Raw genomic sequence first — 14,384 nt, forward strand, 5'->3', positions numbered from 1 at the left:
AGGGGCTTCAGTGGAAGAACTCGTAGTCGGTTGGACAGGATTCTCCGTCGAAGACGTCGAAGTAGGCGTAGGCTGGACTGGAACTTCCGTAGAAGTAGACGAAGTCGTAGGCTGGACTGGAGTTTCTGTTGAGGCAGTCGATGTTTGCTGCACAGGAGGCTCGGAGGTTGTGGTGCTCGTTGTAGGCGCCACCGAGGGCTCCGTAGAAGAGGTTGAAGTCTGTTGCACGGGAGGCTCAGTTGAAGTGCTTGTGGGCGACTGAACGGGAACTTCGGACGTGGAGGACATCGTCGACTCGACCGTGGGCTCGGAACTTGTGCTGCTGGTCGTCTCTTCCGCAGTAGAGGAGGTGCTTGTCGTTGGCTCAACAGGGGCTCCAGATGTCGCGCTGCTGGTGGTCGACTCAGGCTCGGAGCTGGATGTGGCAGTAGTCGATTCAACAGGAGGCTCCGAGCTGGTGCTGCTCGTCGTTGGGTCAGTAGATGATTCAGGAGATGTGGCGCTGCTCGTCGCAATCGGTGGTTCGGAAGAAGTGGACGTTGTAGTCGGCTCGGCGGAAGTCTCGGTGGGCGATGCTGTTGTTGACGGGACCTGTGATGAGCTGGTAGACTCGACTTCCGCCGTGCTGGTAGACTCAGGTTCCGTCGAGCTGGTAGATTCGACCTCCGTTGACGAGCTGCTGGGTTCAGTTGAAGTCGCCGTAGTGCTGGTCTCCGCGGGTGTGGCCGTAGTGCTAGCTTCAGTGGACGTCTCAGTCGTGCTAATCTCGGCAGATGTCTCAGTGGCGCTGGTGTCAGTTGATGTAGCTTCCGTTGATGAAGCCTCAGTCGAGCTTGCCGCAGTCGATGTAGCCTCAGTTGAGCTTGGCTCATCTGTGCTAGTTGCTTCTGTAGAGGTCGCCATTGTGCTCGCTTCCTCTGTAGAGCTACTTGCTTCGGTCGATGTGCTGATGACGTCTTCTTCAGTGCTGGTCGCCTCGCTGGAAGTCTCCGTGCTGGAGGTTTCAGTCGCACTTGTCACTCCAGTTGAGGTTTCTGTTGTACTGGCATCTTCGGTTGTGCTAGTGGCCTCCGTGGAGGTTTCCGTTGTACCGGCGTCCTCGGTTGTGCTGGTGGCCTCAACGGATGTCTCAGTGGTACTAGACGGTTCCTCAGTTGAGCTGGAATCCGTGGAAGTAGCTTCGTCCGTAGCAGTGGATGTACTACTGTCTGTAGTGGCGACCTCATCCGGGTCAGCGGTTGTACTGGCCTCATCGGTGGTTGTACTGACGGCATCAGTGGTTGTGCTGGCCTCATCAGTCGTGGTACTGGCCTCGTCCGTGGCTGTCGTAGTGCCATCCGTGTCCGTGGTAGTCGCTTCATCAGTGGCGGTGCTGGACTCATCAGTGGTTGTAGCCTCGTCGGTCGCGGTAGTTGTGCTATCTGTAGCAGTAGCATCATCGGTAGTGGTAGCAGTGGAATCTGTCTCGGAAGCAGTGCTGGACTCGGTACTTGAGGCGGTGGTGGAAGTGGTGGTTGACTCCGGGACGGTGAAGACAACCTGAGCGCTGAGACTACCGCAGCTCTCCGCGGCGTCTCCTGAACACGCCATGCTGCAATTATCATCTGCAGTTACACTCGTAGTCGGATTGATCTCGCTGCCACAATAACACGACTGGCCGCTGTCTACTCCGTAAAAAGTGTAGTTCTTTGGTTGACAGAAATCCAAACAGTTCTCTTGGGTCATATTCGCGGCGTCGGCATAAAAGTCGTCGCTAGTAACTGGCCGTTGCGCACCATTAAACGCGTAGCAATTCCCGTTGAGACCGCCAGTCGCTTGTGCATGTATGGTAGGCAACAGAGAAAAGACGGCCAAAACGGCCGTCTTCTGCAGCCAAATCATCTTGCCGGGATGTCTGCTTCCAGCAGCACTGGCAGGATCGTGAAAAGAGTTCGACGAGGATCGAGGCTAAGAGCCACGAGCTTCTCCTAATAGAGAAATGGGCCAAATTCAAAAGAAGAGACAACGAAACTTCCTTCTAGTCACCAAAGATGAATCGCGGAGAGAGCCGGTCGAAGTTAGAGTTTCGTCTGCATGTCCAGAAACGCAAAGGGGCGACGGTCGAGAGAAGAGGTAAGGCTCGTCCTTTTTCTTCTTCCCTTCCATTTTTGCCAAGACCAACGCCCGTGGGGACAACAAGAAACGAGGCATCGCCATTCTCATCCCTCCACCGCCGCGTCGACGGTCTCACCCACATCCCAGGAACCAGGGATTCGCAGAATGAGGATTCCCAGGGTCAGGCATGAAGGCAAAACGCCCTTGTGCGCCAATCATTCCAGGCCTCTGCCCTTCTTCTCCCTGTGGCCAGTGTGCGAATGTCTCGCTTGTCTTTCCCCCCATCTCGGCCGGTCGACTGCCGCGTCGGAGTTGATACGAAAAGAGAAAATGGAGAGAAGAGTCTCATGGAGTGCACTCCGGTGACTAAGCTGGGCTTTCCTCCGTCGGGTTAGGATCGTTGATTGTGGCTTGCGCTGTCCATAGATCTGAAGGGAATGCTTCGCGCCCCTGTATTTTCCACTGCATGCTTGGGCAATCAAGGGAATGAAACCCACGTGAGGCTGGAGGCTGAGCTGAGCCTAGGGAGGAATGATGGCAGGGTCGTTGTCCCAGGGATGCGGTGTAAACGTTCCTAGCAGTTGATAAGCCGCATGAGCTGGTTCTGCCCCGGCACTTGGGAAAAATGAAGCATGAATAATTGCTGGCTAACATCGTACTGAGAAGGCCAGACAAACGATTCTAGAGCTCTTCCGCTCCGCTCGTGTCGCACGGGGGGCGGGGCCCACTGCATTGGCTAAGGCATGTTGTTCTATTAGGGAAAGCTTATCCCGCGCCATAGGAGGGCCCAATGGAGTTCGGATCCGCAGCTTGATCGTCGTGGTGATGACTTGTGAATTCCTGTCCTTGTCTGTTTCTGGTCGATACGCATGCCGGTGGGTTGCATCATAGCATGTGGTTTGACGAGTAACAGCGATAGGTAAATGACGTGCTAAGGTTAATGAGAATAAGGGGCTGCCCGTGATGGCAGAGGACCATCAGGCTGGGTCGGCCGCATGGCATCTGTTCGGAGCGGCTGCTCAAATAGACTGTCGACCCACCGACTCAGTGTCGCGCTTGAATCAGTAAAGCAGGAAATCTTCCTGCGAAATACTGCGGTCCCGTAATCGTCGCCTCAGCTTGTGTTCCAGGCCTTCAGTGTCCCTCGCGTTGTCCGCGTAATTTTCCGCCTCGCTTCCCCAATGCATGAGCCCCTCAACGTAACATGTTCCTACCATGATCATCCCGTGTTTCTGCTGTCGTCCTCGCAAGACATGAGGCATCAGGCCGCCCTCGAGGATGCAGAGCGCGTCCCCTGCGCGCATCTTTTCTGGCCCCAAGCCGAGCTGGCCTTTGGAGGTCAGGAAGAGTCGACTGCCACTAGCCACAGCTCTGATGGTGTCCTCAACCCAACAATTATCTCCCGGCCGTATCCCCGTTGGTTTGACATCCCCATGCTCGGTTCTGAGATTGAAATCGCTAGTAAATGTGAAGAGCGGAAGGCTTAGATCATCGTCACTGGCGGGATTCTCTGCTTGAGATGAAATTGTCCAAAACAAGGGTGGATCACCAGCACACTCGCTGATGCGCAAGCTGCATTCTTCGCTGTCCTGCAGGTGTTTGTTCCAGAACATGATATCATCCTCGCTGTAGGATTCGTTGCGCGGCCAGTAGTTCGCAAAGGCGGACGCCAGAAAACGGACCAATATTCAGTAAGACAACTGTTTTTCTTCTGCGCTGCTAAGCCAACGTGGTGGTGTATAGCCACCAGAGACCCTTTGGATTCTCGCTGAAAAGCAAAGAATACGCGAAATGATCTCCACGAAAGGCTTGCGATATTGCAGCTGACATTCATCCTTGAAAAGCCGGCATATTGTGATGATTTGATAGAGTATCTCCTCGAGGTTAGCGAGATCGCTTGCGAGAGAATCGGTGATGCCTAAAACATCTCCACACGCAGCCCCGGAGACGTTCAAGACAAATGACTTTTTTGTTTCGGGGTGTTCTGGAGCTACCTGCGTGGGTAGGCGATGAACTGGCTCCCAGTCGGAACCAGCAACGCGATCCTCGTCAGCCAAGCGTTGAAAATGCTGCTGTGGTAAGACATAGAGAGCTTCTGAGCCGTCCTGCTTAGAGTGAAAGAACCTAGCACGACTGGCATTAAACATCTGGAAAAGCTCTCCGTGGAGGCGCACGCGGTGTTGATCCCAGTCGGGAACCGCATAGTCTGATGACCAGTCAGGGACCCAAGAAGGCACATCGTTCCGGGCCTTCGCAAGGAGGTCAAACGTTGTAACCCACAGAAGACCAGTTTGCTTGATGATTCTGTAGGCCACGCGAGCGAAGAGTGTGTGGACGCTAACGTTGTAGTCGGTATCAATACTCACGAGTGCTTCCTTTTCCAAGTCAAGCGCAAGTCGAAGTAGGGCGAATATCTTGTCGCGAGGCTCAGATGATCGCCTGCTCCGGAAATTTCTTAGCAACCAGAGTAGCGGACTGTTGTTTGCGAAGGGTAGTGATCTGTACGATGTCACTCGTAGGAAGTCGATCGCGTCGGCCTTTTCAGCCAAGAAGGAAAACACCGTGGCAAACTCGGTGGAATCCGTGGCAAAAGGGTTGAAAACAGCGTGTAGACCGTGTCCAATGATACTGAACGGCATCGAAACGCGACCATACATAATGGTGAGCTCTCTTGCAACACAGGCTTCCTGAATAATCCACATGCGATTCCACCAGTCGCTAACAGCGAAAAGTCGAGTTCTCTCCGACATTAGTCGGAAATGCCGTTGCGAAATTGGATTTACCGCGTCAAACATACACTGCCGTGCTAGATTCGCCGAGCTCTCATGCAATGGCGCCGAAATAATACTGTAAAGGCAAAGCATCTCCTCGTGTTCTGTTAGCGACCCTGACATCGGGTTCTGCCAAAGACTGATCGATCTCTCGATAATAGGCAAGTCCGTCCGTTTGCCAGTGAAACGCACCGGATCGGCCAGTCCAAGTCTTGCAAAACGGCGAGAGTAATCTTGACGACTGCGATCCAAGTCATCGCCCACATAGGCGATAACCTCGGTGGCGGAACCGAAAATGTCGTGCATTAATCCGACTTGGTGGCTCTTTTCGACAGAATCTTCCTGGTTGATGCACACGGAATCCACCCAGATGACGATGGATTCTGTGGTTCGGCGAAGGGCCCTCAGCGCCCGGTCGAGGTTGAAGGTGATGAATTGGACATGACGGTTGACGATGATCTTGTTGAACCTTCGAGTGCTACCCCAAGCGTAGGATAACGCAACATAGTCTTGATCCCGGTCGGCGACATATAATTCCGCAGCGAGGTCTTCGAGCCACTCGCCAGGCAGAAGACGAAGGAGACGAATCTCCTGGCCGCTTAGCCCTTCGCGGTAGGTGATGGTTGACATAGCAAGTCTGACGCGAGTACTCGATCCAAAACCTGCTTCCTGTTGTCTGTAGTGAGAAGGAGGCAGGGATTGAGTGGTGAGAATGAGCTTGAGAGAGATTGTTAGCTTGGATTGTCAGCCTGCAGTTGAAGATGCTGCCGATTGGTAGGATGGATGCATAGCAATGGTTGGCTGCCCACGAAGGCGCAGCTGGGCACCTCTAGGTCGATATCGCCATTTTCCAGGGATAGCTTTTGAAGTGCAATTCTGCCACTCGGCAGATATTCACAGGCAAAATTATCCATTGTGAGAATGCTGAGTATTGTGAGGAGGACTGCGCCTTCAGAGCTCATCCGGGAAAGTGTTGATGAAAGGAGAAGAGCGTTGGTGGGGCTGCAGCTGGCAGGGGCGACTGGGGTCGCAGTACCCCTCCTCAATTACATAATCGCCACATCAGGTAAGGCAACAACACACACTGGTCCGTGCCCGGCGGGCATCACGAAAGGCTGCAATAATTTTTTGGGAGCTCCAGAAGCTTCTTGGGCCACGAACAGCCGAACCTCAGCCTCCCCGCGACGACACACGAACCTCGCCAAACCCAACGACACGCTCCCTTTGGCCTTGTACTCGTCGTCACACAAATAATCCACCAAGATGTCGTTCGGAGGCCAGACCCCGACCATTATCGTCCTGAAAGAGGGTGAGTTTACCCCACCGCCCCTTGCCCGCCCGCGGGCCACGATTGACGAGTCTCTTGCGCAGGAACCGATACCTCTCAGGGCAAGGGTCAGATCATCTCCAACATCAACGCATGCTTGGCTGTCCAAGCCACCATCAAGTCCACCCTCGGTCCCTATGGCGGCGACCTGTTGATGGTCGACGCCAACGGCAAGCAGACCATCACCAACGATGGTGCTACTGTCATGAAGGTCAGGAAGAACGATGCGGGCAGCACAATGGAGGTTGAATTGCTGACACGCCGATAGCTCCTCGACATTGTCCACCCCGCAGCCCGAATCCTCGTCGACATTGCGAGGTCACAAGATGCCGAAGTCGGTGACGGCACAACATCCGTCGTCGTCCTGGCCGGCGAGATCCTCAAGGAGATCAAGGAGCACGTCGAGCAGGGCGTCAGCTCCCAGGTCATTATCAAGGGTCTGAGAAGAGCGTCCATGATGGCGGTCAACAAGGTCAAGGAGATCGCGATCGATACCAACGAGGGCAACAGGAGGGAAACACTCAGCAAGCTGGCCGCCACCGCCATGACGAGCAAGCTGATTAAGCGCAACACAGACTTCTTCACAAAGAGTACGTCAACACGATTGCCTTCCGATAGTGCCAGTTCTAACGTATCGCAGTGGTTGTCGATGCCGTCCTTTCCCTCGACCAAGACGACCTGAACGAGAAGTTGATCGGCGTCAAGAAGATTCCCGGTGGTTCCCTCACCGACTCCCTCTTTGTCAACGGTGTCGCCTTCAAGAAGACCTTTTCCTACGCCGGTTTCGAGCAACAACCCAAGTCTTTCCAGAAGCCCAAGATTGTGTGCCTGAACGTCGAGTTGGAGCTCAAGGCCGAGAAGGACAACGCCGAGGTGCGCGTCGAGCAGGTTTCGGATTACCAGGCCGTCGTCGATGCGGAGTGGCAGATTATCTACAGAAAGTTGGAGGCTATCTACAAGACCGGTGCCAAGGTCGTTCTCAGCAAGCTGCCCATTGGCGACTTGGCTACTCAGTTCTTCGCCGACCGCGACGTCTTCTGCGCTGGCCGTGTTGCCGCCCAGGATATGGAGCGCGTGGTCCAGGCCACCGGCGCAACTGTTCAGTCAACGTGCTCTGACATCCTGGCCGAGCACCTCGGTACCTGCGGCAGCTTCGAGGAGCGCCAGATTGGTGGCGAGCGCTTCAACTTCTTCGAGGGCTGCCCCGAGGCCAAGACCTGCACACTTATGCTGCGTGGTGGTGCCGAGCAGTTTATCGCCGAGGTCGAGCGTTCGCTGCACGACGCCATCATGATCGTCAAGCGCGCCATCAAGAACCACACCATCGTCGGTGGTGGTGGTGCCACCGAGATGGAGGTCTCCGCCTACCTCCACCGCTTCGCCGACAAGAACATCCCCCACAAGCAACAAGCCATCATCAAGAGCTTCGCCAAGGCTCTCGAGATCATCCCCCGCCAGCTCTGCGACAACGCCGGCTTCGACGCGACCGACATCCTCAACAAGCTGCGCGTGGAGCACCGCAAGGGCAACACATGGTCTGGTGTCGACTTCAACAACGAGGGCGTCACCGACATGATGGAGCGCTTCGTCTGGGAGCCCGCGCTGGTCAAGGTCAACGCCATCCAGGCTGCCACCGAGGCCAGCTGCCTCATCCTCGGCGTCGACGAGACGATCCGCAACGAGGAGAGTGCCGCGCCTCAGGCCCCCGGTCAGGCCCTGCCCCCTGGTGCTGCCCAGCGCGCCCTGAGAGGCAGAGGACGGGGCATGCCTCGCCGGTAAGGTGGTTATGACTGGAAAATGAATGGAAAAGGAAAAAGTCAAAAGGATTTGATGAATGGCGTCTGTATGATACCTAGAATTGCCCCACAGGGGTTTTGGCTTCCAGAAGTCTGAATAGACTGGGTCATTTGTCGTCTGCCATGAGCGGTCCACGTGCTTTCATCAAGGAGCAGCATTGATGTCACGAAAATCCTAACGACGGCATATAGGTCATGTACGCACGGGAGAGGCTACCTTGTCGCGATTGATTCTTCAGATGTCAAATTGCGGTGTTCACGACTTGACACGAGCGAGTGCAGGATTAGTACCGCTTAGCTGGTGATGAAATCGGGCCGGCTTACCCAGAACTCCATGTTCTCTCTGACAGCGCGGGGTTCTTGAAAAACGACATAGAGATGACATGCAAACTGAGAGCTGTCAAACACAAATTTACAAGTGTCGATATGACACCTCCGAAAGTCATTAAAATGCAGTGAAGAAACCTAAAAAGCACCGAGCTATATTTTTGCAGCATCCGATAGGCGGGTGGGATGCACAGCTGATGTAATCTCGAAGAGGGAACACTAGCGGTAGCTGTACCCTAAGTGGATGGGCAGCCGTCACCGAGAAGTACAATTTAAACCTACCTGTGGCTCGGCGGTGAGAAACTGCCCGTGGATTTTGGTGCGGTATTCATGATTGACAACTGATATTTTGACAGTTCAGTCAGTTGACAGCCTGGGAAGCAATTTGCTGGTATGCACGAGGCACTCGAGGAGCATCTGCACACCACCTAAGTAAACCGATTCTATTAAAAAAAAAAAAAAAAAAAAAAAAAGAGAGAGCTTCTTGAATGTCGGAATCGTGTCAGGGGCGAGCTCAGTTGGTGTCGTACATGCAACCAGGTAAGCTAGTTGGCCCTGGCACTGTGCCTTCCAGCGTTCTTACTCGAGACGATGCATGAGAAGTAAGGTAGGAAGTCTATTCGTCGTCTTCGAGTGCTATGCCTGCCAAGTATGCAAAAAGGTCATAAGAAAATGCAAAAGAAAATACCACCGCCGCTGCCCACGAACGCGATATGTCGTCAACTCGCCTTATCCCGCAGAGTACCCCATCCCATACATCTCCTTGTCCCGTCCCTTGTCTCCCATAGGCTCATCAACGTCATCCTCCTCCTCATCCCCTTGCTCTATCAGCATATCCAAGTCTCGATCCACAGCAGCTGCTTCCTCCGGCGTCTCTTCGGCCTCCGTGGCATTGAGCAAAGCTTGAAAGTCTGTGTGGTGTGGGTGGTAATGATTATACGGATCATGCGACGTCGGTGGCGGTCCAATGATCTGCGGGTCGATAGGCTGGTACGATTCGTCTTGTAGCATGGGATTGTGATGCGGATGTCGAGGTAAAGGTGAATCAGATGGATCGCGGAGGGTATGTGACGGTGGTATTGACGCGACTTCCGCATACGGCGACGACCGCGGCGGGGATAACGGCGGTAGATGATGTGGTTGCAGCGCAAGAACGCGACCCGCGGCGCTGACGCTCGCGGCAGACGGCATCGGTGTAGATGAAGAAGCAGATAAAGTAGGATTCGAAAGAGAATTGTTAGTCATGGGCACACTCTTGTTCGAGGCAGCCGCAGCAGCAGCAGCCGCAGCCGCCGCCCTGCCCCTCGCACCCCCATTGCCCCCCGGGGCCGGCATCTTCCCCAGCTCCTTGCACTCCGCGCAGTTCCTAATCACGTCACTAACGGTCTCCTTGATGCGGCTCCAGTGGTACTTCTCGGCAATGGTGGCCGTCGTCTTGTTGATGCCGCCATGGCTGGCGACGTGGACCTCGCGGGCGATCTCGTACTGGAGGCGCGGGTCCGGGACGACCTCCTTGTCCTTGAGCATGAGCCGGTCGCCGTCCAGCAGCTTATAGTGCGTCGCGGCGCTGCGGAGCCTGCTTTTCTCGGCGCGGTCAGCCCCCGCCGGGTACTTGCCGTACTTGAGGTAGAACTTGATCTTGTCGAAACGCTCTTCACTCACGAGTTCCTCGGATTCGCCGGGGACGAGGTCGCGCCCGTAGATGATGGCGTCGATGAGCACGCCCGGGTGCGACTTGAGGTTGCCGCAGCCCTTGACGCGCCCGATGCGCTTGAAGCCGAGGGCGTCCCAGATCTTGCACGACGCGACGTTGGTCTCGTAGACGAGGTTGAACACAGAGTACGTGTAGCCCAGCTTCGGCGCCCAGTCGATGTAGCACTCGCCCATGAGGCGGCCCACGCCGCGGTTGCGCGAGGCGTCGGTGACGAGAAAGCCGGCGTTGCACACGTGCGAGCTGCGGCCGGGGTAGTTGGGCTTGATGTAGAAGCTGCCGAGGCACTCACGGGACCAATCCATGTCCTCGGTGAGGTCGGCGCGGTCGACGTTGCCGAGGAGCATGATGGCGCCGAAGTTCTGGAACCAGTAGGCGCCGAACTTGTCGGCGGGCATGCGGTCGGTCATGGGGTAGGTGTCGCCGCCCTCGATTTCCTTGTTGAGCTGGTCGCTGAGGTAGCGTACGAGAGACTGCGGGACTTCATGCTGGGACGCGAAGGGGATGATGGTGGCGACAGTTTGGCGGTCCCGGAGAGTCACTTGACGTGGGACGATGTCGGCCGGCAATTCGGGCTTGTTCGGGTCCGGATACGGCGGGGCGCCGGAGACGCGGTAGATTGTGGGGCTCGCCGGGTCGTCCAGCATGGCCGGCATCTTTGCGACGGATCGGCTCCGCGGAGGGGGCCTGTGCTGTCCCTTCTAGCGGTGTAAGACGAAGAGGGGTAGCCCGTGTTGGGGTTTGGGCAGTCCGCCGTTTGCAACAAGTCGCTCGCTATACGTACGAACTTGATGCTAAAACCTCACAAGCGATAGGGAGTTAGTCAACATTTCACATGTGTAGCAAAGCAGGCAGCAGTTGAAGCAGACGGTAAGTAGCCTCAGGCGCGTTGCGTTTCCTCTTCTCTCCCTCAAACCCCTCTCTTGATGTCGCCAAGCAAAGATGCAGATTGATTGGTAAGGAAAGGCTGCAAAAAATAAAGCCTACCGAGTTTTTGGAGAATACTTTTTGGCCAGTGTCCTCCTCTTCCTCCTGTTGGTCGAGGACCGGACCTCCCTCCCCGACTGGCTGCGGGAATTCCCAAACGACCGACCTCGGCTCAGACGCCGATTTGGCGACGCCGACAAATGTAGAGAGTCTGCAGCGACAGCGCTTCCGACGCGAATGCGGTCGTTGTGGTGGCTTGAAGGGGTGGCCGCTGCACTTGATTATGATGCGCGCGTGCGTCCTGCTTTGCCCAGTTTCAGCCGATGACACCACAGCTACCATGCACGAATGCCTGACCTTGGCGGGGTGTGGAAAACGGAGCTGGCTCGCTGCCCTGGGCTTGTGCGTGCTGAAATGTTCGTTTGATGATGGTTTTCGACCTTGGGGAGGGGAAATGCGCAGGCGCGAAGTTTTCAACATGGGGGCGGGGCATGAATTATGTAATTTGATGACCGAGCCACTAGGGTCCCTAGCCACATGTGGCTGGGCTTCCCAGTGTGATGCTGAGTGAGGCTATTCCCAGGTTAGCACGCACAGCTCCTTTTCACATCTAACGACAAGGCTCTCCAATGCCATGCTTCATCATGTATATCAAGCCCATAATCTTCAATTCAAACATACCGAAATAAGATTTTCCCCTGAGTTTCAACCAAAAGTCGCCCTGAGATGACCACCAACGATGTTATCGTGAGCCAGTCTGAAAGCTTCCGACATCAGACGCCAAAGAAGAAAGATGGCGTTCCGGATTCAAGATCACATGGGCCAATTTTTCCGATGAGTGTTCTTATCTCCCTTTCATGGAGTCTGACAGACAGGCCCGGAATGTGTTTGAAAGTGCAATACCAAGACCAGCTGAACAGGCGAGGCGCCAAGTGTGTAACCGCACGAAAACTGTCTTCAGCCGTTCTCTCGGGTCCAGATCAATTCCAGCGATATCCTGGTATTAGCTGATGGAATGGGCTCTGCTATATGAAGTGCCCATCTGTCTTGCGTTTTTAGTTACGCATCCCTCGATTAAGCTCACAAACTGTTGTATCGCCTCAAACTGCCATCAATCTTTAATCTTTGAACAATTCGCCGTCACGATGGTTCAAGTGCCTCCAGCGTCTCAAATGGCGGCGTCCATGTCGTCCAGCACGACAGACTTCGTGTACAAACCCCTAAGCCAGCACGAGATTCGAGTGCTGCTCCTCTCCCCCGGTGACCTGGACAGTCCTCTCCGGGCTCGGATCACACACCGGCATTTTGATTCGTCAGTCTCTCCGCCGGAGTATGAAGCAATGTCCTACGTCTGGGGAGAGGTGGGTGAAACAGCTACTCTACACATCCTGGACGACGATTCGAAGGATATCGGCACGATCCAGATTCGACAGAATCTGGCGTCGGCTCTCAGACACATTCGTCATCACACCAGTGATGAACACATATTACAAACCCGCAGTCTCTGGTGCGATGCGGTATGCATCAATCAGAGCAACCTCACCGAGCGGGCAGCTCAGGTACAGCGCATGGGCGCGATCTACCGCCACGCGGAGAGGGTCATTTTCTGGCTCAGCGCCGAAGATGAAGATGTACCCCGAGCAATGAACATCCTGAGGGACTTCGCATCAGACTTTGACCAGCAACTACGTGAAGCTGACTGGCGGTCCTTGGTAACCCTCCTCGCCGATGCATGGTTCAGGAGGGTGTGGATCCGCCAGGAGATCTGGCTTGCCAACAACTCCGCCCTATTCCAGAGCGGCGACTGCAAGCTCAGCTGGTATGAGTTCTGCAACGGCTTGAAGCACCTGCGAAGTTACACCGTGGACCACCAACCTGCCCTGGACGAAGAGTCACAAGGCTACTTTCGAGAGATCTTGGAAACGGCGTGTGATGTAGCCCTTTCTAAGCCCAGAGTCAACTCTTTCCTGTACATGCTCGTCATGACTCGGCATTGCGAGTGTGAGGATGAGCGAGACAGGGTGTATGGTCTCCTCGGCCTTCAGGACTTGCTCCAAATAGAGCCAGACTACTCTGAGACGAAGAGTGCCAGAGATGTTTTCTTTGACTATACAGAGACCTATCTGAGGACAGTCTCGATTGCCAACATCCTCTCGATGTGTGAGATGGCTGATAGCCCGAGCTGGGTTCCCGAACTCACGGTCCCGGTGCCTTCGCTTGGTGTCTACGGCATCGGCTCAGCCAGCAGCAACACCAAGACAGTGTACAACATCTCAGCTGATCGAAAGCTGAAAATCACGGGGGCTCACGTTGGAACTATCGCTCGAAAGACGTCTCCGATGCCCCCTCGACCCAGCCTGGAGGATGTTCAGAGAACATTTGCATCCTGGGTAGCCGCTTCATTCCCACAGGGTATCCAAGCTTATGATGGCGCTGCGGTCGACGACATGATTGCCACAATTGCGCGCGGCCATCTCAAGGAGGACATCGCCTTTGACGACACCAGCTTGGAGCTCTGGCAGCTTAAGGACATCCTCCTCAGCGGTGTTCCGGGCCACGCGCCACAACAGCCATCAGACCTCGAAGCTGCCTCCCGGTCTCGCGCTCTGGACGTGTTCTCCAAAAGCATGACAGGCATGCAGCTTGTGAGAACCACATCAGGCAAGTTCGCCCTCGGTACCGGCGCAGCTCGCGAGGGTGACGAGATCTTCGTGATCTTGGGGTGCAACATGCCCATCATCATGAGGCCTGTTGGCAATTTGAAGTACAGGATTGTAGGGGCATGTTTTTTGCACAGTCTTATGCGCTTCGAGGGGCTTCTCGGTCCACTGCCAGAGGGGTGGAAGATGATCTACAAGACCTTCAGCAGACCGGTCTTCATCCACCCAAGCGGCATGATCACGATCAATGATCCTCGTCTCGAAGAGCTGCCTGATGGCTGGGAGCAGAAGTCAGAACAAACGGGGAGGCTGCTATGGAGATATGGTGGGGAAGGCGATTGGGAGTGGTTTGATCCGAGAATGGCGCCCGTCCGTCTGAGGGCTCGGGGGTTAAGCCTGGTAGACTTGACGATTGTCTGAAACTGGTGATTAACGAAGACGGGTCTAGGAGATTGAGATCTAAGAGAGCTTTCTCGGCTTGCAATGACGGGTCTCAAACAAAAGCAACCTGACAATAGGTAGCCTGCAATAAAAAGCCAGTCTTCAGCACACCAAATTCGATCCCATGCAAATGGCAAAAGAATTCTCCAATCGCTTGCAGTCGCCTCTCATGTCTAGGCACAGCATAACGCGGAACTTTCGTAGCAATGTAGCATTGAGCTGTTCACTGTGATTCATTTCTCGCGGGGACTATACTCTAATGCTCCCTGTCCGTTGCCTTACTCGATCGATCATAATGCCCGAATACTCTAGCTAGCGAAGTTGACTAGA

At 54.9% G+C, this 14,384-nt stretch overlaps 4 protein-coding genes across 4 annotated transcripts; 2 read left to right on the forward strand and 2 right to left on the reverse strand.

The window, feature by feature from the left end:
• Positions 1–3,782: 3,782 nt before the first annotated feature.
• Positions 3,783–5,495, reverse strand: CGCA056_v006315 (Heterokaryon incompatibility protein 6, OR allele; the record flags this gene model as incomplete). The annotated part of the gene is made up of 1 exon (XM_037321566.1): positions 3,783–5,495. The coding sequence occupies one exon, from the start codon at positions 5,493–5,495 to the stop codon at positions 3,783–3,785; it is 1,713 nt and encodes a 570-aa protein (XP_037179800.1).
• A 633-nt stretch (positions 5,496–6,128) lies between these two features.
• On the forward strand, positions 6,129–7,971 carry cct7 (putative T-complex protein 1 subunit eta; the record flags this gene model as incomplete). Its single annotated transcript, XM_037321567.1, has 4 exons — positions 6,129–6,174; positions 6,237–6,403; positions 6,461–6,782; positions 6,833–7,971. 4 exons carry the CDS (start codon positions 6,129–6,131, stop codon positions 7,969–7,971), a joined length of 1,674 nt encoding a protein of 557 aa, XP_037179804.1.
• A 1,073-nt stretch (positions 7,972–9,044) lies between these two features.
• Positions 9,045–10,682, reverse strand: SPT10 (the record flags this gene model as incomplete). Its single annotated transcript, XM_037321568.1, has 1 exon — positions 9,045–10,682. The coding sequence occupies one exon, from the start codon at positions 10,680–10,682 to the stop codon at positions 9,045–9,047; it is 1,638 nt and encodes a 545-aa protein (XP_037179803.1).
• A 1,416-nt stretch (positions 10,683–12,098) lies between these two features.
• CGCA056_v006318 (Heterokaryon incompatibility protein 6, OR allele) lies at positions 12,099–14,033 on the forward strand (the record flags this gene model as incomplete). Its single annotated transcript, XM_037321569.1, has 1 exon — positions 12,099–14,033. One exon carries the CDS (start codon positions 12,099–12,101, stop codon positions 14,031–14,033), a length of 1,935 nt encoding a protein of 644 aa, XP_037179807.1.
• Positions 14,034–14,384: the final 351 nt, after the last annotated feature.

The sequence above is a fragment of the Colletotrichum aenigma genome (genome assembly GCF_013390185.1).
Source record: "Colletotrichum aenigma strain Cg56 chromosome Unknown KSG_Cg56_contig04, whole genome shotgun sequence".
NCBI lineage: Eukaryota > Fungi > Ascomycota > Sordariomycetes > Glomerellales > Glomerellaceae > Colletotrichum > Colletotrichum aenigma.